This window comes from Bombina bombina, chromosome 4, assembly GCF_027579735.1.
Source record: "Bombina bombina isolate aBomBom1 chromosome 4, aBomBom1.pri, whole genome shotgun sequence".
NCBI classification, from domain to species: domain Eukaryota; kingdom Metazoa; phylum Chordata; class Amphibia; order Anura; family Bombinatoridae; genus Bombina; species Bombina bombina.
The window spans coordinates 1,009,917,898-1,009,941,413 of record NC_069502.1 but is presented as its reverse complement, the minus strand read 5'-3'; the positions used below and the strand labels follow the sequence as shown (position 1 = coordinate 1,009,941,413).

Here is a 23,516-nt window from a genome sequence, read left to right as displayed (position 1 = left end):
GTGTTTACTGTGTATTAATGAATTATAAAAGTGCTCACACCTGTTTCAGATCACTAACTGCTGCACTGAGGTATACAGTAATGTGCTTAAAGATTGAATAAATATCTAGGCATTATTACATCTGTGTGCAAAGGGTGGTAAATTAGATCATAATTACATTAACTGGGAGGTTGCCTCACAGTTTAAATTTTACATGAGCACTCCATATAAATCCAAAAGCACTGCTGTGGTTTCTTTACGAGCTGGTGATTATAGCGACTTCCTATGTGGTCACTAAAAATTCTGTTTACAAATAAATGAAGAAGCTTAGAGCCAACTTGCCAGGGTAATATATTTTTTTCTAGGAGGTCCTCGTACATACATGGTAACAATCAGAAGCCCTGGCTTCAACTAATTGCTCTATCACATAATTTCACAAATTGCCTTTTCACAGGGGAGCCAAGTGCAAAACACGCTCACAGTGGGATTTCAGGCAGCAGCTTTCATTTACTACTCATTTCTTGTTAAATTAAACAAGAAAGAAGTGAAAAAGAATGCTTGCAAATGAGGCAGGCAATTGTAAATCATATTCATACCATACAAAGAACTCCTTGAAAGTGTGTTTCTTTAAAGGTTGCCTTAACCCACAGGTTGCCAGAGGGGGGCTATAAAGCATTGCATAGCAATGTGTGTAATTCTCACTGTCAGCTGAGGGGTTAAATACCAGGACTCATAAGGTTTTGTGTGTAAGGTGAGAAAAAAACCAAAACGATTTATTTAACTGGAAAAGAGAAATGACTGTTTAATTACTTAAAATGACATTTTAATACAAAAACTACTACGGTTTTATAAATATGGTGGTTAATACACTGCGTTGCATTGGTTGGTATTCTTATTATTCGGAGGGCAGCTAAAAAAGAACATAATTACATATCAACTAAACATTGTGCGTCCCCCAAGTATATGATTCTTGGTTTTTTTTACCCTTTGTTCCATAGAAAATAATTTACAAACCTATGTTATTTTTTGTTTTTTTGCTTTAGATCTCACGGTATGCAGCAGAGGTAGGGAGATTTGTCCAAATAGCAACGGTTCTATTGCAGTTTGTCTATTTACTGACATACCTTTTGAACCAGTGCAGCAAATTTATTCTTTAAAAAAAAAAAAAAATCTGATACATATTTTTGATCAGACATAAAGATTTAGGGCAGTGCTTTCCAAACTGTGTGCCGCCATACATTAGTTTGTTGGCAGCAGTGTGTAGGTGTGTCACTGCTTCAACACAAAGTTTTTTTATTATTTTTTTTTAAAAAAAAGTTTTTGGTTTCCAACTTTCCGTCTGCTACGCATATCATGTGGTTGACATGTGAGGCACCTCACTGAAGAGGCCCATAGGAGGCCGAAACGATCGTCTGGGGTTGTTGCTTCCCTTGATCAGAGAGGAATTGCCTGGTATTTCGGCGCTGGACTGTCATTGGGCAGGGTCAGACTGATATGCTTCAGGATATTTTTTCTCTGTGAAGGGGCATCGTGTGCAAAAAGAATGCGCACCCTGAGGAATTCAAAAAAATGAACATGCATGGAAGTTATTCCAGCTTCTGTTCTATCTCATGGAGTGCTGTTCTCTCTCTTTCAATTGACATGTGATTGATACAGATCATCTTAACCTATTGGCGCAGCTCAGCCAGAACTGAAACTATTCCCATTGGCGGCACATTGGCTCCTGACTGCACGTGTAATATCCTCAATTGGCTCGTGACTGCACGTGTAGTCAGTGAGTCGGACAGCAGTGTGTTTGCAGCGCGGGTAGAAGTCAGTCGGACTCGCAGAGCTCTGAGGGCGGCAGCTAAATGCTGAGCTCAAGTCAGAAGTCAGTGGGGGATTTTTTTGCAGACTCCACAGCGGTCCACCTTTCCAAGGTTTAAGCGCAGCAGGTCTAAGATTGTGAGTGACATTTTACTCTATGTATGTTAATAATTATGTGGGAATACTGGGAGCTGTTTGATTCCTAAAAAGGCTTGAAATTGAATTTAAAACTCTAAGAAAGCTTCTCAGAGTCAGATGGACCAATCTTAAAGAATTCTGTTGTCAATTCCATTACCATTCCTTTGTCTTATGATTATCCTTTACTTTAGAGAACATTACACAATGTTTAAATCTATTGGTATGGCATTATTGGATAATCACATAGACTTTATTAAGTAACTCTCGCCCTTCAATGTTCTTCCTATCACAAATTCTTTGTAATCTAGTGAAGGGATTCATTCAATTGATCTTCTTCTGTTTTTTTGAGTTTTGGGGAGATTTGTTTGCTTGCACCCCTTGGGGAGAGGGAAATATGGGCAGCCACAGGATAGAACATAAGAACAAGTGGTTTAATTGTCCCTTTGAATAATGTGGTGCATTTATCCTGATCTGACACTGACTGGATGGAAGGAGACATTGCTTCTGATACAACTGACATAAGTAAGAAGCTGACGTCTATAAATCACAACAACTGCTGCTAAGACGGCATAATACGTATCTTTTATACACACTGCCAATAGCAATAGTCATACAGGAATCATATCTTGTGTCTAACAGGGAATGCCACATTTAACAGTTTAAGGCAGTTTAAGCTTATTTGAAGATGATGGTTTATTTAAAGCTGTGATCCCCAATATTTTTCTTTCATGATTCAAATAGAATATATCATTTTAAAGCAACTTTCCAATTTACTTCTGTTATTAATTTTGCTTCATTCTCTTTAATATCCTTTGTTGAAGACAGTAATGCACTACTGGGAGCTAGCTGAACATACTGGGTGAGCCAATGACAAAAGGCATGCACGTGCAGCTACCAGTCAACAGCTAGCTCCCAGTAATGCATTGCTGCTCCTGCTCTTGATATATGGATAGGAAGTGGATGCTTAAAAATACCTGATGATGAAATGTGAGTGTCTTTATCTAACATTCCACTAAATATTCAGAAACTTTGTTTATCCCATTATCCTCATACATCCCATTAAAATGGTAAGTAGCTATTGGTAATATTAAACTTTTTTTAATTCTTGCACTTACTGTTACTTGTAAATACATTTTATTATTATATCATTTATGTATGTGTCCGTATCTCTTAAAACAAGTTAGTTTAACCTCCTGTTTGCTAGAACAACTGAATTCTTCACCACAGAAATTCTGATCGATGCTGGACCCTGAAACCAAAATATTCTGAAACTCCAGCCTCTATGTCTACTTCTTGCAAGCAATGAAAATATTAAGTACTTTTACTAGACTGGAGAGACCAACTGGAAGACTGTATCACAGGTGACACAAGCAAGAACAATGTATTAATATCCCATGAGGCAGTGCAGCTTGGTGAAAATCTAAACTGAAATAGATTAAAGGGACATGAAACCCAAATATTTTCTTTCATGATTTAGGTAGAACAAATATTCTTGGTATCATTTGTTGAAGAAGCAGCAATACACTACTGGTTTCTAACTGAACACATGGGAGAGCCAATGACAATCGGTTTATATATGCAGCCACCAATCAGAAGCTAGAACCTAGGTTCTTTGCTGCTCCTGAGCTTTCCTAGATAAACCTTTCTGCAAAGTATAACACGAGAAGGAAACAAATTAAATAATAGTAGTAAATTGGAAAGTTGTTCTAAATGTCTAATTATGCTTTTTCTGTCCCTTTAAGTATTCAGAGGCATGACTATCCTAGTTACCAAACTATATATGCAACTGACTTAATATGCTACTAAAGAAAATGCTGTGTGTAAACGAATAACATTTATTGAAGCCCCCTCCATGTTGATTTGAAGGATGTGTTTACAAAAGGATTACAATTAAAAACACATTCTAGTTTTTTTCTTAAAGGGGCAATAAGCTCAAAAATTAAAGGGACATACAAAGCTTTGCATTATTAGATAAACGTTGCAAGTAAGTTTTTTGTAAGTAAAAACCTCAGAGTTATATTAATAAAAAAACAAAAAAACTCCAGCATTGTATTCTAGAAAGTGCCATTTTCCACTGCCCACTGAACGCATGCTGCTGTACATTATGGTTGTTTAAACTCTGGATACAGTAAAGATGCATTTGTTTCCAGTCCAGAGCGTAATTCCCATTCTTAGAGCAGTGAAAAAACACAAAAAGCAGCAAGCAGTGCCTTCAAACCCTGTCCAGAAGACCAATTGCAGAGCTTTGGTGTAGAGTTCATCATTTTAAAGATTAGCTTATTTTTAATATTGACTTTATTAATGTTCGGACTATTAGGTCCTTCTAAAGCCCACTAAATAAAAAATTAGTTGTGCAAGCATTATTTATTATACCTGCTTTTGCTGCAATTTACCACAGCAAATTGTGAGTTTTTTTGTCCTATGTATATTGCATACTTATTGCTACTCATTGATTGCTTACATCAGAGCAGGAGTTACATTTTTATGTGGCCTCTGACACTTCGGAATGCTTTTAGAATATTGTTTTGAATGCAGTTGTTTTGCAATGTGATGCCCAATTGCTTATATGCATTGTGCAGCAATACAAAATACTATGCATTCTAGATTACTTTTCCAATACATAGCTTTGGTGAAAGAATTCTGGGTCTAATTAAACCTGTTGTTTCACCTAATATTGGCTTTTGATTTGCATATAACGATCACTGTTGCCCAAAGATGCAAATATTTGGGTTAGTCATTTTTCAAATTGCCCTGTATAAAGGTTCTATATTGTCTATTTTTGTCTTGCAAAAGGCTTTGGATATAAATGATCACAGTAATAATGAATGATTAGTTTGTTTTTTCCTTGTTGTTTGCATACAGGCAACAAACCTACACAAGAAGGAATGCAGCAGGCACGTCTGCAGCAACTTTTACAGTGTAAGTAAACCAGCATTTGATAAAAAATACACACCCAGGTCTACATAATAAAAAAAGAAGCAGTTACTATGGTAAGTAACAGCAGAATGCATCTGTACTGGGAAAACTCTATTGAAATAATCTGCAGAAAATGTTCAAAGGTTCGCCTTATGTCTTTAGAAAAAGGATACTGAAAATAATAAAACATAATGTGGCATGACATGAAAGTGAACAGATTTGCATTTTGCATGGTTTTAATCATGCTAAGTTGGAATCAGGTAGTGTCAATTAAGGGCTCTGCATAATGTATAGTTATTTGAAACTCTTCCCCTGATCGACTAAGTAATAGTGACAAATGGGGAGAGAATTTCATGGCAGTTTAGTGCTTTAAAGAAGACCTGAATTTAACCTCACAGGGCATTAACAGGCAGGAAATGAGCAACCTGAAGGTCACTGATACTATTAGAAATTGTTCAGTGGGAGTTTTGAAGTCTTTTTGCAGTCACTGTATAGGTCAGATATCACCTTTTCAATGACAGTTGCATTAAAGGGACACTCAATTAAAATTAAACTTTCATTATTCAGATAGAGCATGCCATTTTAAACAACTTTCCAATGTACTTCCATTATCTAAATGTGCACAGTCTTTTTATATTTAAACTTTTTGAGTTACCAGCTCCTACTGAGCATGTGCAAGAATAAGTGTGTATGCATTTGTGAATGGCTGATGGCTGATGGCTGTCACATGGTACATGTATGCATTTGTGAATGGCTGAAGGCTGTCACATGGTACAGGGGGAGTGGAAAAAGACATAACTTAAAATTGTCAGAAAAAAAAATCTACTACTCATTTTAAGTTCAGACTAAGTGCTATTGCATTGTCCCTTATCTTGCATTTGTTGATTATGCAAATCTACTGTGTTGACTGGTCCTTTAACTATTGCATGTGTCCTCAGTCAGGATATCAATTCAGTATATATATATATATATATATATATATATATATATATATATATATATATAGTGACCATATTGCCGCTTTAACAAGGGACACATAAAAAATACATATGTCAGGGCTGTTTTCAGTGCTGTTTAAATAAATGTTTTGTATAAGAGCCCTGACATGTATTTTTCATATGTGTTCCTTTTTAAAGCGGCAATATGGTCACACACACACACACACATATATATATATATATATTTACAGTTTATACATATACTAGTCTGTGATTTGCTGATGACTATCACATGATACGGGGGGGCTTCAAATGGAGAGAAAAACATATAACGTGTAGAATAAAAATGACTGCTTATTTGAAATTCTAATGAAGTGTTATTGCATTGTCTTTTTATTATAAATTTGTTAATTATGTAATTCCACTGTATTTAAAGAGATATGAAACCAAAAAAAAATATTTTGTGATTGAGACAGAAAGTACAATTTAAAAAAAAGTTTTCAATCGCCTCTATTATCATATTTACTTTGTTTCCATGATATGCTTTGTTGAAGAGATACCTAGGTAGGTATAAATATATAATGCTGCCATCTAGTGCTCTTGCAAATGGATAACATTCTTGCAAAACTGCTGCCATATAGTGCTCTAGAAATGGGCCGGTTACTAAGCATAATTATGTCCCTGTTTTTTAACAAAAGATACCAACGAAGAAAAAATTGATAATAGAAGTAAATTAGAAAGTTGTTTAAAATTGCCTGCTCAGTCTGAATCATGAAAGAAAAATGATGCGTTTGATGTCCATTTAATGGTCCTTTAAGTTTCTGCTGTAGGTTATATACAAAGCACAGATTATAAAGATAGAGTTACTAAACCAGTGCATGGTTCCTTATGTTTAGACCAAACAAATCAATAAGTTAACATTATCAGTAATGAATAATTTCTTTGTCTGAAAGTACTGGTTAAAAGGTATTGTCTGCATTACAAGACATATTATATATACTTAAAGGAACAGTGTACTATAAAATGTCAGCACCTTTAATGTGTTCCAAATGATAAATTTTACCTCCTGGAGTGTATTAAATTGTTTACAAATATGTTCTTTATCTTTATAGCTGTATATGCCTGTTGGTTTTGCCACCTATTATGAAAAGTTCAATAAAGCATACAATTTTAAACAATTTACATCTATTTTCTAACTGTCTTTGTTCTCTCTGTATGCTTTGCAAAAAAAGCATACCTAGGTAGGCTCAAGAGCAGCAATGCACTACTAGAAGCTAGTTGCCAATTAGTAGCTGCAGTTAAATCCATCTCGCGATTCGTTCACCTGATGTGCTCAGCTAGCTGAGATGAGAGACAAATTAGTTTATATCAAATATTAAAGGGACATTCTAATGCAAAAGGGTTTGCATTACAGATGACAAATAATTATGGGTAAAGTCTCAGTTGGGAGTCACAAGCATTGTCTGTTACCAAGCAGGAAAGCCCTAGTGATTTGGGGATGCATGTGACTCCAGTTTCTGATTGGCTCACTTGATACATGTGACTCCTGCTTCTGATTGTCTCACTTGCTATGCCATGCACAGAAGCTCTAATGTTTGCTGGCCATAGAGGAACTCTACCTATTTATTTAACCCCTTGTAGGAACAGTAATGCAACCCTGGCATGCTTTAACGCATCCGAGCATATCATTTTTATATTAGAATGTCCCTTTAATGAAGGCATTCCAATATTTGACGATTTTGCCTAGTTGAAGAGTTTTATCGCTGTACCAGATTACAAAGGAGTTGATTATTTTAAAACACTACAGCAGTGCACTGTTCAGGGCTAAAAGTAACTTTAAAAAAAAATGGAAACAAAAAACAGCCAATATTTAAATAAATAAAACAATAGGGCAATATCTTTCATTATTCTTCCTCTTTGAAAGACTAAACATTCTCTAACCAAACATATTATTCAGTGTCTAAATATAGCCGCACTTTTAAACTCATAAAGTAGGTAAAATATGTTTGTAAATGAATCCACAATACCTAGCGACAATGAACTCCTCAAAACCAATCCAGACAATGAACTAGGCTTTAGTAGCCACTGGGGAAAGCACAGGAAGAAATGATTACACATTGCTGATTTCCTCTGGATGTATGAAACGAGTGACAGAACATTCATTATGAGGTTAAATAAACACATTTGTATATAGGTTATTACACAAATATGCTTCTATTTTTGTTTTCAAAAACACAATGAACGCGTATGTGTGTCCATGTTTGTGTATTTATTTTAATGTTATTAAACTAGGTATATACGGCTGGATGACAGCAGTAAATACCGCTTGTTGCATCACTGTAAATGCAGTGTATAGTGGGAAAAAAAACAGTTTTAAAAGATAAATTTATTGTAGGGGGTGGTTTAGTGTCCTTTTGACAGCATGTTTTTTGGCTGTGTGTCTGATGTATTCAGTGAAACCTTTGTGTATAACACTAAGGCCAAAATTGTGATTATATTATTAAAGAATAATAGACTTAATAACAACTTACTGTTAGGTGTTGGAATAGCCATGCCCTCATGATGTTTGTGGCTACTTTTGGAAAAATACCGCGCTTTTTATGACGTTTTTTGTCTTTGTCAGGATCGTCATCATCCCCCGTGCTTGGTGAAGCTACACTGTTGTCCAAACCGTCACCTACAAAAGGAACATATACAACATGTGATCACCCTTTTGTTTGTTTTTATAACTACTATTCATATTGTTTTTAAAATGGTGGCTCGTGAAAATCATTAGTGACTTAAAGGGACACTCAAGTCAAAATAAACATTTATGATTCAGATAGAGCATGCAGTTTTAAGACACTTTCCAATTTACTTCCATTATCAAATTTTGAACAGTCTTTTTATATTCACACTTTATGGGGAACAAGATCCTACTGAGCATGTGCACAAGCTCACAGGGTATACATATTCTAGTCTGTGATTGGCTGATGTCTGTCACATGATACAGGGGGGTGGAAAATGGGAGAAAAAAAATACATTTGTCAGAAAAAACAAACTAATCATTGTCTTTTTATTATGCACTTATTTATTATGCATTTCTACTGTATTAAGTGGTCCTTTAAGTGTGTTTCAAAGCTTAGATATAAGGAGTAAAAAGCTAGGTGAGGGGTGTTTACAAACATTGCCCCTCCTTGGACAAACGTTACTAATTTTAGTTGTTGACATCTATAACATATGGGGGACAAGTCAGTGGTGTATTTCATTTTCGTGCTATCTTAAACACTGTGAAATATGCTGCTCCCAGAATCCCCAACTTCAAACAATTTTAGATTATATATGTGTTAAATATAAACAGGTCATGCACCCACCTGAGATAGCTGAGTTGCAATAAAATTACAATAAAATTACAATAAAATTACAATACAAATTACAAATTACAATAAAAATAAAACGTACATAAAGTTTTCGAAAACACAGGCTTATTGAAGTACAGTGTCCCAGTGGAAGCTGATGTCACTACTAAAATTGTCATGAACCATTTCTTTAAAGGGACAGGAAACCCCAAAAATGTATTTCATGATTTGGATAGAACATACAATTTTCCAATTAAGTCTGTTATCAAATTTGCTTCATTCTCTTGTTATCTTTTGCTGAAGGAACAGCACTGCACTACTGGCAGCTAGCAGAACACATCTAGTTAGCCAATCCGAAGAGACAAATGTGTGCAGGCACCAATCAGCAGCTAGCTTCCCCTAGTGTATAATATAAGCATATTCTTTTCAACAAGGGATACCAAGAGAACGAAGCACATTTAAAAAAAAAGTGAATTTAAAAGTGTCTTAAAATGGCCTGCTCTATCTGAATTTTGCATGTTTAATCTTGACTTTCCTAAACTTTTAACTGTCCTTCTGCAAAATATTAATATTTCATATTTTTCATAAACAGTATTTATGCATTAAAAAACAAAAAAAGAAGAGGATAGTCGGGCTCTATTTAATTTGAAACTACATAACTATAAAATCCATATGGAGACAATGTTAGCTATATTTCACATTTTAAAAAATATACACATGCGTACATTATATCACAGTATAGTTTTAATACCATCATAATATAGGATTTCATCTAGAAAAAAAAATTAACCCTATTATTACTTCACATACACATAATTTTATATAAAAAGAAATATTAATCTCCTACTTAAAGGGACATAATACCCAAATGTTTAAACACTTGAAAGTGATGCAGCATAGCTGTAAAAAGCTGACTAGAAAATATCACCTGAACATCTCTATGTAAAAAAGAAAGATATTTTACCTCAAAAGTTCCTCAGTAGCCACCTCCCATTGTAAAGGATTTCTAAGCAGCATTTTAGTGTGTCTGTCCTGGGACAGCTGAAAGGATGAGCCTCGTGAACTCTCATATTATTTCACCAATCAGGTAAAGGAAGCTTACTATGAAATCTCATGAGAGTTAAGTGAAATCTCATGAGATCACAGTAAGAGTTCATGACCTCAACACTGCTGATGCTGATTGGCTGCTGTTCATTTCTTCTTTTTTTTTATTTTTACCTGCAGCTGCGAGCAGGTGAAGTATAACTTTTTACACAGAATTTACTCTGCTGAGCTGAGGAGATTGTGAGGTAAAATATCTTCCTTTTTTATATAGCATATTTAGCATATGAGTATTATGTCCCTTTAAAGAATGTTTTCATTAATAATTGTCTACCTAGTGTTTTGAGGGAAAATTTTTTTTTTTTTAAAGGGATAGTAAATCCCAAAATTTTATTTTAGGATTCAGATAGAGCATGCAATTTTAAACAACTTTCCAATTTACTTCTATTATCAAATTTGCTTCATTCTCTTGTTATATATTGCTGAAGGGACAGCATTGCACTACTGGCAGCTAGATAAACACATCTAGTTAGCCAATCACATGAGACAAATGTCTGCAGGCACCAATCAGCCGCTAGCTCCCACTAGTGTATGATATGTGCGTATTCATTTTTAACAAGAGATACTAGGAGAACGAAGTACATTTGAAAATTGAAGAACATGCTCTATCTGAATCATGCAAGTTTAATTTTGACTTTCTTATCCCTTTAAGCTATTGTCATATTTTCATTAGTGAGATACTCAGAATTCCACCAATGTGTGCAGAAAACCACAAAAGTAACAATGAGTTTGCTTGAGTTAACAAAGTAGTTGTGGTTTGACGCACTAGCAACCAAGATAGTGAAAGCATAACAACGACAATTTGTACAAGCACTTGTTCTGTCAACCTGCCCTGTTTGTGGGGGCTTTTGTGTCTGCATTTTCCAATTCCCTGAATAAAGCATGAAAATCTAAAAATGCATCAAAGGGACATGAGCCATGGAAACAATTCATCTGCATTTAAAATTTCAGTGAGCCTATCTACTTTATATGCTACAGGGCGTCAATTGAAAAGATATATACATTTGTTGATTAAAAAGCACTCGTCTTACTTTTTATATTTAATTGAAAAAAATAACACCTATAACATTATTTTAAAAGGCAGCAGCAGCAACTTTATACCTTAAAAAAGAGAATCAATTGATTATTTATGGAAATCTTTTTTTATAATATGACAGAGATGACTTTTTATCCATCTTTGCGCATCAATAGATAATCAAGGCCTTAAAAAAAGCCTTAGATTCCCATTACCTCAGGCAAAAGAATTCCTGAAAGCATGCCTTAAGGGCACCTGAATTTTATACTCCATTAGAGGAGGAAAGCCTTTCTGCATTCCATGTATAACACTCACCAGAACCTTTCCTGATTATTTCTGCTTTATAAAAGCAGAGGCATTAGGAACTGCATTTTGTAAGTAAAGACTTGTGTAAATACAATGGGAAGAAAAAAAAACCTTTCAAGAGTAAGCCAGATCACCTCCTTCAGTCCCTGGCAATGACCTATCCCAAATAAAAGGTTTCTGTTACATCATTAGGTCAAGCCAAAAACAGCCCAGGCTTAATGCATAGTTTGTTCTTCCTACTGTTTTTAGGCAAATACAGATACTTTACTCCCATCTGGGAGAGAGAGAGCACTGCTGAGCTGTAATCCAAGACAAGATTTTCATTGGAAGCAAATGCTTTCAATCCAGGGTAAATACTGATGCATGTTCAGAAAAGCCTAAAACAATAAACCTTGGTCCTGTCCAACATGAGTAAGAGAAACAGAGAAAAAGAAAAGCAAACACTTTAAAAGAATATTATGCACTCAGATCTAAGGATAATAGATTATTTTTTTTGTGTAGCAAATAAGTAAGCACAACTATTTATTGTTACAATATCTTTTTACCAATATAATATCTGTACCCTCAATTTAAAAGTGCAAGGAGTTAATATTTATGGTATTAATCCTAAAGGACCATCGATTATCTCATGGTAGACGCTATTGCAAAATATCAGGAGTGTCTTCATTCCTAGATTTGACTTCCCCTGCTGCCAAATGAAGGCAAATTATGAAGGCAAACTGAAAAGGTGGAAATAATCATAAAAATGATGCTAGTCCATAAACAAGCTTACAGCCTCATTAGTATAGCAATAGGCTCCACTGGGTGATTTATGCTCGTTTTGCTGATGCCATGAGGAAATGCCATAGGGCAACTTTGGCCAACTGCTAATGGTTTTTGACAGCTTCTTAGCAACTAGTGCAAACCACGTTGTGGCGTTTGCTAGTGACAGAAACTGAAAATGTCATATTTTCTGCCCATGTGTCATGAAATCCGTGTGGCAATTAACTAGCAGGCCAGTGACAGAGAGGCCAGAGGCTTTCAAAAATGGCCTTTGGCTATTCTGGACAGTGTATGCCCAATCTCTGCATTTGTGTTACACATATGCAACATTACAATGCATAAATGGCTAACACTACTGTTGTCTGAATCCCTGATGTGTTTGGTCTACTCGGATCTCGTCTCTCTATAGAATCTCTCAGTTGCGATTACTTTAGGCGCTGCATGACATTATCAGAGACGTTATAAGTAATTTGTCTTGATATGATTGTTTGAAATAGCACTTTAATTGTCAAATACCTGATTCTCTGTTTTTGAACAATGCATCCAAAAGGTGCTAGCTGTTTTTCTGCTATCATAAATGAGTCTAAAAGGATTTAGGATCACTGAAGCAGACTCATTGCCTGTCAAATTGCTTCGAGCACCACAACACTGCAAAACTAGACTCTACAAAAAAATAAATAAAAAAACCCTCACTAAGCCTATAACAAGCATGAGAGGAACAGTGGATCCTCATTTCATTTCCCAAGCTAGCAAAACCATCCTTTCTCTCTGTGTCAAACTGTCAAACCTTTCAACCGGGCCATTTGCACTTTCAAATAATATTTAAGAATGATGGTTTTGCTACATTTTATAGACTGTGATCTAGAGCAAGATCCTAGCCAACAAAGAAAGTGAATTTATACAGTGATTCCTCTATAGGCAATTTCTAACGAAATCTCAGCATATCCCCATGGAGTAAGGCAGGTGACCTGTAGCACCTCCCTTGCTGTCAGGGGGCTCCAATTTCAAACACACTCAAATCAAACGTCCCATAGTTGCCTATTTAAGCACACCCAGGCATTTAGGCCATGGTATCTTGTTCCTTTCAAGAAAGGATAAAGCCGCATTTATAGTATTCAGGCCTTTCAATGGGTCAAACTGGCCATGTCAGCAGGGGTCCCTCTAATGCAGGTCAAAGCTTCCCCCTCCTCTTACAACCTTCCTTCCCACAGTCTTCTGGCATTTAGGAGGAAAAAAAAAAAATGAAGACAGACTTCTAAAAAAAATTTCCAGGTCATGACAATGTTTTCAGTTTTGTTTTCTTTTTTTTTCTGATCACTATTAAGAATATAATGAATCAAATCAATTGTTTCAATGCCTTAAATGCAGCAAGCCTCCTGCAGACATTGTTCAATATTTAATATATTCAATAAAATGCTGCTTATTTATATTTAACATTTGCTAAAGAGGAAGATGAACAGATAGAATGTGTGTGGATAGTAAAATCTCAATAATAATAATAAAAAGAATAGATTTCTAAAGATACCAGGCTTGTAAGAAAAGAAGGGGTTACAGCATCTGGCATTTGATTTATTTATGAGATATTAAATGTGACCAGGTTGAGAATTAAAGCTAGTAGGAGTTAGAAGTTTAAGAAGAAAGGGTAAAAGGAGGTTTAAGGCTTGCAAAGAAAGTGCCATGCAGCAACAATCCCTTGGAGAACTATTAACATGCTGAGGGCATTTTATAAGGCATTGTAAAAAGAGCTTAAAACTAGTAAAATGTAACGTGTTAAAGAGTTAAGTGGCGCACAGTCATTTTCACCATGAAAAAGGGGCCACTTTGTTGGGGGGGGGGTATGCTTTGGGAAATGCACAGCTGCAATGTCAATAAAGCACATATGACTACATAAACCAAGGCTTAATTGTCACTGCAAAAACATAATGGACTGTACTGAGAGCACATTATTTCATCTGCTAGGGAACAATAGGTTTAACTTTGCGTTTATAGCAACAAATTTCAAGCTAATAATTCTCTTTGGATTCTTAAATATTTTATTTTGTGATTGTTGAAATTTGTTAAGAGCGTCCAATATTTCACGGCTATGAGTCCAGCTAGATTAGCTGTTTGTAACGTTTTATCCAATCACTGAAAGAACTTTTCATTTGCATGTCCAACCCCAACATTTCTGGACTGCAGTGGAAACATTCCTTGGGTTTACTGAGCTGTTTCAGACATGTAGAGCACATAAGAGTACAATTTGCTTGCTGATCTTATTGTAACTAAATCATCACTCATTGACAATAAGGTAAACAACTTTTAGAATACTTTGAAGTTAAAATTTATATTTTGTCACATCAAACTAGAAAAAAAACAAAATGTTTTACTAATTTTTCTTTATAAAACCTCCTATTTAAATCCAAGCTCTGCAAACCCATTTAGTTTAACCTCTTAAGGACACAGCTTCAGTTTTTTCTGTTCTTCCATGATGGAATCATTCTGTTAAAGGGACATAAAACCCAGAGGTTTTCTTTCATGATTCAGATACAATATACAATTTTTAATGTACGTCTATTATAAAAAAAAAATTGTTTTCTTGTTATCCTTAATTCAAAAACAGGAAGTTAAGTTCAGGAGTTTGCACGTGTCTGCAGCACTATTTTCTATCATATAGTGCTCCAGACATGTGCACACTACCTCTCTGGATATCTCTTCAACAAAGAATACTATGAGAAAAACGAAAATGTAATATTAGAAATAAATTGGAAACTTTTTTTAAATTGTATTCTTTATCCGAATCAGGAAAGAAAAAAAAATGGGTTACTCTTGTGTAAAAATAATAAACTGTTTCCTTAAAGCATTTTATTTGTAATCCAATTCAGTTCTTTAACTAAGTGTTTACCCTCTGTATATTAGTTAAATGAATACTTAGTAAAGAATGTGCTACTTGTGTCAATCCAGATGAGGATACAGCTGGTGAGCCAATCAGGAGCATCAGCATGCATACATACATATGCTCCAATAACTGATCATATTCTCATCTAGAGCAGAAAGGGTTGTGTTCCAAGAGTACAATTTTGACGGTATATTTAACTGTTCTGAAGGTGTTTAAACACAGTAAAAAAAGGAAAACTGTTAACAAGCAAATGGTCTAATGACATAAAGCAATTTATTTTACACTAGAATGCCCTTTTAAATTCATGAGTGCTAAGATATGTTAGGTTTTTAACAACATTTAAGACTTTAGAATCCTATAGCTAGAAGGATTGCTAGACGTGTGTTCCCTACATGTGTTATTTTTGCACTAAATATAACACATAGGATCTGAGTTAACCATAACTTACATGGTTATTATAGTCAATACAATTAAATGCACATCAGCACAGTTCAGCTTTCATTAGAAGCATTTACACAGTGCAGATGTATCAGCAAAAATGCATCTGGTAAAAGCTATCACTGTACATGTGACATGCAGAGCATCCTTGCATATGCTACATGCACCCTCACTGACAGCTTTTGTCTGCTTAAAGGGACACTGAACTCAAATGTTTTCTTCCGTGATTCAGATAGAGCATGCAATTTTAAGCAACTTTCTAATTTACTCCTATTATAAAATTTTCTTCATTCTTTTTGTATCTTTATTTGAAAAGCAAGAATGTCAGTTAAGATACCGGCCCATTTTTGGTAAACAACCTGGGTAGTTATTGCTGATTGGTGGATTCATTTAACCGACCAATAAACAAGTGATGTCCAGGGTTCTTTTTTAAATAAAGATAGCAAGAGAACTAAGAAAAATTGATAATAGGAGTAAATTAGAAAGTTTCTTAAAATGACACGCTCTATCTGAATCATGAAAGAAAAAAAATTGGGTTCAGTGTCCCTTTAAAAAACAGATTGTGATGTGAACCGTGTCGGCCATGACAAAATATGCATCGTTGCTGACGTAATAAGTGGCATCATGCTGGGTAAAACAGGGGCAGCTTTTACTAGAAGCATTTTTGCTAATGTGTGTGTATTAGAAATGCTTCTAATCGGAAGTAAAAGCACTGCTGTGCATAGACTATAACATCCCTTGAAATGGTGAAAGAAATAAGTTCCAGATGAAGTATTCAATTAAAGTTTATAAAAGACAGAGCATGGGTATTACTTAATACATATATATAGTCTTCAATTAAAGCTCATGAAAAACTTTACTTAATACACTGGAATACTGTTGTAAAAATGTATATAAAACAAGCAAAGTTAACACCCGAAAAGTGCATAAAATGACATTGTCATACTCCGGGGGTTTTCTGGTGTATCGATTTATTTATTTTCTATGCTGAATAAACCAACTTTTTTCTGTGGGTATATAAGGCAGTAAACAATATATAAGGGGCAATTTACTCAGGCATGTAGTTGATAAGAATTCATTGTATTCAAAGCTGCAACAGAACCACCCTTTTAAATAAGCTGAGCTCCCCCGGGAGGTTGATTTCTGCAACTGCCTATTATTTACATAGTTCTTCTATATCCAATACTGCAGTATTGAAATTTCAGTATAGGTAACAGATTCAACTGGCAAAAGCAGCAATTTACAATGACATACTAAAGTTAAAGCAGCTATTTGAGAACAATTTCATACAATCCAACATAAAAAGGAACCTTACTTGACATATTTGATGAAAAAAATAAAATAAAAAATAATTAAATACAAAATATATTTTAACAAGTTTAACTGCTGCTCTTTTATATACATGATAGAAAACTTTTGAGTAGTGTCCCTTTAAAATACTTTTTTTTGTGAGGTCTGGCCAGCAGGGGGGCCGAACTCCAGACGGGGAAGTTACAAGACTTGAAAATATGCATCAGTGGTTGTTTTGTGTGTACACTTGACTCTGGCCAGTATTCCACAAAATGCTGCCATATACTCCCTCCGTGTATGCACTATGCCATAGGACCTGCTTTGTGCATGAGCTGCTAATGAGCAAATTTGAAAAAATAATATCTCCCAACATTTGTGGTTGAGCATTAGGGCCCATCATATTTTTCTGGGTGGAGCTGTGTTGGTAGGGGAGGTATCATGGGTTGTTTGTGGGTGTGTCTGGGTGGTCAGTGGATGTGTCTAGGCAGTTTGTGGGTGTGTCTGGGTGCCCCTTGGGCAGGTCTAAGGGAAATTCTGCAAATAGGGACTTATTGCTGTCTCAGTGGAACAGAGGGACAGAGCTCAGAATCAGGGACTGTCCCTCAAATAGGGACAGTTGGGAGGTCTGGAAATACTACAACATAAAAGAAAAATATATGCCTTACTTATATAAAACAAAACAATTGCCAAATGTCTTATCTTGATATAAGCAATTAGTTTGGTTTGTACTAGAGTAATTATGTTATGATGAAACTGTGATATTTTGCAGACACAAACAGATACAGGTACAGGATCTCCTATACTATTGAAAGCTTCACACACATGCAGTATGCAGCTTGTATAAAAGCAGAGAGGGGCAGTATTGCGGCCCCTGTGCCTTAGGTTGGACAAGCCTGCTCTAGCCTGCATTATGCAGCATTTTAGAGGGGTACATACAGAAACATAAAAAAAGACTGATTCAAATGACTATCAAGTCTGAGTCGCTTTTAACGAGTATAGTTTTTGTATCCAATCAAAGTGCAAATTTATATAATAAAAAAATTATTGAACAAAATTGTAATTTATGTGTCATGTAAATTATGTGAATTACTATACTATGTGACACATTACTCGACATAGGACATAAAACCTTACATGAGTATTGTACTTTAAAACACGTTTATTTGAATTGTCCCTCTAATAAAATAAACTTCTTTTTTTTAAGCTAAACTGACTACGTGTGTATAAAGAAACATGCTCTGAAATGTAAACATTACAGGGGAAACATCACAAATTGTATTTTTTTTTTCCTTGTCTCGTCCACATTTAACATTTAATCAGTTACTGATAAGGAACAATGGTAAAGAAAATAAGCTGCATATTTGCAGTGATTGGGTCCTCTCCTCTTTTTCTATCAGTATCTCCTACTAAATTCCCTTCCTCTGAGATGTTGATTCTAGATCAAGGAAGCTTAACATGGCAGGTCACAAAGGTCTTTACCTGTTTACAAAAACTTTTTCCTTATAAAGAAACAATTAAATGTTACCACTGTGGAGTGGAGCTATTTTAATAAAAGGAAATAGGTCCAGGGTTTTAGCGTATAAACTGTATATGAACAAAATCATTAGACGATTCACACATTGAATTTGAATACAAACACACATTTAAATATGCAACAATACAATGCTACAATAGCATTACACTAACCTGCTGATTGATAAATATTGGGCTTTTTTTCTGATAGAATATAATTGATACTAAACACTATTCAATGACAAGCAATTCAATTTAAAAAAAGGAAAGAATGTGTTGCTTTTGTTTCAAAGTTTAATGAATGTAATACTTGAAACACGCCATCTGGGAATGACAACTATATTTAAAGGAACAGATGAAATGGTAATATAAAATGCTTAAAGGCACAGTGTACTGTAAAAGTGTTTTTTCCCTTAATGTGGTTCAAATGACTTGTTATATCAGCTGCAGAGTAAAAATGTATGAGAAATTAATTGTTTTGGTTTGTTTTTGTATATGAAATAGCCAGTTAAGTTATTTTACCACAACCCTTTAAAATGGGTTGAGCATGCAGGGAAAACAGATTTTATGTTAACACTTTCTGTACACACAAAAGCTTCTTTATATTATCTCTGTCTGTATACCAAAGCACAATACTTAGAGAGAACAATTGAAAATGAATATGTTATTACTTATCTCTCCTACCTCCCGCTAGGAGTGTATATTCTTCTTTTCATGGCTATGTTTGCACAGCTTTTCTAACTTTCAGTATACGTAGGGATACCACAAGCAATGCTATTTGTAAAGGATCATTGGGAACAAATTAAAGTGGCAAAGGACATGACAGGCACCACATGCATAACTTTGCTGCTTATCTGTCCCTAATTTTTAGTTTGTTTTATTTTTTGCTTCTGAAGCCAAACAGTGGTGATTTTATTATCACAATGACAGCGGCAAGCCCTAGTGTCACCAGACTCAAGTCCCGATTGGCTCCTACAAATAAGTAAAGTGTTGGGTGGAGTTAATATTGAAAAACAATTGCAACAAACAAGGTTATCTGTTCTACTTATGTTTAGACATTGAAAATATGTAAGTACAAGGTGTTACTGTTCCTTTAACACTTGGATCAAAAAATCTAATGGTAAATGGATTTACAAATCAAGAGGTGATCTCAAATTAAATTGACCTTATGCTGATCAATACAATGATTATGAGGAAATGCATCTCACTGTTATGCACTTGTGTTTTGCAAACTTTGCTAAATTGACTTGATAAACAAGCACTTAAGCAAATTTGTCAAGTCTCCGTGGTGCTATAAAAAGATACGTGTTGTTTGTGAAAATTAAATATGCACAACATGTATGTGAAGAAAGAGATCATTTGTGCTGATTAGCTAACAAATATACATAACTAAACACTTTATTGATATACTGCCACACCATTTTTTTTTTACATTACATAAGGAAAATGAGAAACGGTTGCAGATTGGAAACGCAAACGGCTTAAAGTTTTGTAACAATGCAAACATGTTCTTCCAACATAACTTTAGGAATTGAAAGTGAAACACGTTTGATGTTTAAAATATAGGCATTTTTTTATGTTTATAGTTATTGGCTACAATGTGAGATTCTGTGTTTTTTGCTGGTATTGCAATAATATGGCCTGTGATCTTTAAAATGGCTTCTGACTCAGAGATTAAGAATAGGCCATGTGTCCCCAGCGGAATATCTGTTGCTTAAAGGTGCATTATATTATTCATCAGAACACAAACAGAGTAATTATTTGTTTAAAGGGACAGTCTCAAATAGAATTTGTATTGTTTAAAAAGATAGATAATACCCTTTATTACCCATTCCCCAGTTTTGTATAACAAACACAGTTATATTAATATACTTTTTACCTCTGTGATTACCTTGTATCTAAGCATCTTCTGACAGCTCCCTGATCACGACTTTTTATTTATTATCTATTGACTTGCATTTAGTTTTGCGTTGTGCTAAATCTTAAAAAACTTCTAGAGCGTGAGCACAATGTTATCTATATGGCCCACATGAACTAGCAGTCTCCTGTTGTGAAAAGCAAATACAAAAGCATGTGATTAAGAGGCTGTCAATAGAGCCTTTGAAACAGGCAGACGTTTAGAGGTTTATATGTTATAAAGTATATTAATCTAACAATGTTGGTTGTGCAAAGCTGGGGAATGGGTAGTAAATGCAATATCTATCTTTTTAAAGAATAACAATTTTAGTTGTATACTGTCCCTTTAACCACTGCAAGGGGGTTAAACACATAGTCAAAGTCAGATATGGTATGCAAAGAATGGTGTGATAATAAAATGCTCTAACAAATAAGAGCATTTTCTTTTTGCACTTTCATGTCCCTTCAATTGCACAAAAATTAACAAAAGGCTGCACTTTCCCTACTAAGACTAGAACCTGTGACCTAGATATTTGAGTAGGTGCTGTTGCTAGCCAATAACCCAAGTAAGCCATCTCAATAGCTACCTAGATCATTACTACTTTGTTGTTGTAGCATTATTGTAACATATTATATGTAGTATATCATTTCAGTATTGTTCAGTTTATGACAGTGTATGTACTTCCACAAGCCGATAAAACGGCTTTGGTCAGAGATAAGAACCATTTCATATTTTTAAAGGTTGAATAAACACCTCATAATTACAATATGTTTCTGTAGTTGTGCAGTAAATTAACATAGAAGAGTGTAAATATTTGAATGTATTATTCACTGAATTCTTTTTTGTTTTTTTTCAATAACCAAGCTTAACCCACTAGCTATTAATACTGGAGTAGACACAGCTAGCAACTGACATTTTGTTAGCAAAACATGCTTTTCATTTGCAGTTCTTATCTTATCATCTCTGATGAGGTCAGTTAGGGACAGATATGTGTCAGGGTTAGGCTTGTGAAGCCTGTCGTGTGCACTTTGAGTCCTAAGTACTAGAACCCACAATTTTCAGACTTGAGTTACACAAAATTGGGCGAAATGAGAAATGAGAATGCATTGCAAAGCTGCCGTACTATGAATAATTAAAATTTTTATATTAAAGTCCCTTTAATGTCTATGATTTAGTATCATTATGGATTAATACATATCAGTATGTTTTCATTTGCTTTTTATTTCCATAGCAACAAGAGACAACAAAAACAAATTAAACAGTGATTTTGCAATTTAATTTGAAGTATATTTTAATACACATTTAAATTATTTTTGCATTATCATCTGCATGACTAGAAGTTCAATTGCAGTAAAAGTTCTGAGAATATTGCACACCTTTTGGCTTTAATTTAATGACCAAAGATCTCAGATTGTATTTGTCCGATAAGACTTGGTGGTTATTTTGTGAAAATGATTTACATCTCCTGATTTCATTATTGCCTATGTTGATTTTAAAATTATATAAACATAGATGCCCTGTGTTGATTAATTACTAAAGGTGCAGACATTTCATGAGTTTAAAAAAAAATTCTAACATAGGTTAACATTTGCAATGCTTTCAAATCATTTTGAAAGAAAGAAAAAGAGGTCTAGTGTAAGATGGATCTTCAGTAAAACGCTGCTATGAAACCTACAAACAGCAGCACAGAACTTAGAGCACATTACGAGTGTGAGTTTTAAAACTTGATTTTAAAGAATCAGTCTCGTCAAATTTGGGGGGGGGGAAATGGTTTAATTGTATTATTTTTCTGTTGCTTACATATAACTATGTGTTTAACACTTGCAAATAATTAAAAAAAACTTAGGGGCTGATTTAACATGCTGCGAATAGACCGCTGCTCCTTAACTTATCCGCCACCCCTGATGCGGCGGACAGCAATCAGCCCGATCAGATATGATTGGGATGATTGACGCCCCCCTATTAGTGGCCCGATTGGCCACGAATCTGCAGGGGGCGGCATTGCAAAAACATTTCACTAGAAATGCTTGTGCAATGTTAAATGCAGACAGCGTATGCTGTCGGCATTTAGTGATCCCGGGCAGACATGATCCGCTACAGTGGATCATGTCCGCCAGCATCATAATAAATTGGCCCCTTAAAGTCAGCTCTAGAGCAGCAATGTACTACTGGAACCTAGATGAACAAATCTGGTAATCCAATGACAAGAGCTGTGTGTAGTCACCAATCACCAGGTACCACCCAGTAGTGCATTGCTGCTCCTAAGGTTCCCTAGATATGCTCTTCAACAAAGAGTACAAAGAGAACAAAGTATATTGGATGATAGAAGTAAATTGAAGCCTCCTATAAATTGTATGCACTCTCTGAATCTTGAAAGTGTAATTGTAACATTCATGTCCCTTTCTTCAGCCGATGAGAGAGAACATTTTACTATTGTACTATTTCTTGAACAGATCTAAATATATATTGCCCACAAAGGGGTTAAACGCATAGTTAAAATCAGCTTTCAGTCAGCAAAGAACTAATGATCCTGAGCTGAACCTGGCTGCTGATTGTGGCTCAGAATATATGGCACCACTGATTGGCTCAGCAGTTGTATTCAATCCTAGACCAGTAGAGCATTGGGTACCAAGAGCTTACTATGGGCCTGATAATCAAAAACTTGCCAGCATGGAGAGGAATCACACAAAAAAAAAGTATTTTTTAGTCTTTATTTTGTACTATAGAAGTCTTTCCATTATATATAGAACCCTGCATAGAGAGATGAACAGCTCTCAAGATAAAATGTGTGTTTCTAAACTTCTTTGAGTGGCGTCGCCATATTCATGAGACTTCTAAGATTATCTTGCTCTAGCGGAGAGCTTTAGACCATTGGGTCCTATGTATTTAACCTTTGTCGGGTTAAATACTAGTGCTTTTCTTTCGCTTACTTATATCCCTTTAACAAAAACTCTTTCTATCCTTTCAGTTTTTCATAACCAGGTTTACAGCTAGTCATTTGAGGAGTTTGTTTTATAAATTCATCTTGTTCATATTATAAACACTGAACATTTAATGTCCCCTTAAATATTCCCCTTTTTTTTGAGAGTTCACACAGAAAAAGTCTAAATTCTAGATATATAAAGGTCTTACAATCACGCTCAAGGTCTTACAGTGTTTCCACAATGCCAGGTTCTCTTGGGACAAAATAAACTTTACAGAAACA

At 34.9% G+C, this 23,516-nt stretch overlaps 1 protein-coding gene across 2 annotated transcripts in view; it reads right to left on the bottom strand.

Moving 5' to 3' along the window:
* The window catches only part of MEIS1 (Meis homeobox 1), a 199,460-nt gene that overhangs the window by 90,021 nt on the left and 85,923 nt on the right, over positions 1-23,516 (bottom strand). For both annotated transcript variants that reach the window (XM_053712097.1, XM_053712098.1), the window contains exon 8: positions 8,309-8,454. In XM_053712097.1, coding sequence (XP_053568072.1) covers positions 8,309-8,454 — 146 coding nt within the window. The remainder of the gene's footprint in view (positions 1-8,308; positions 8,455-23,516) is intronic.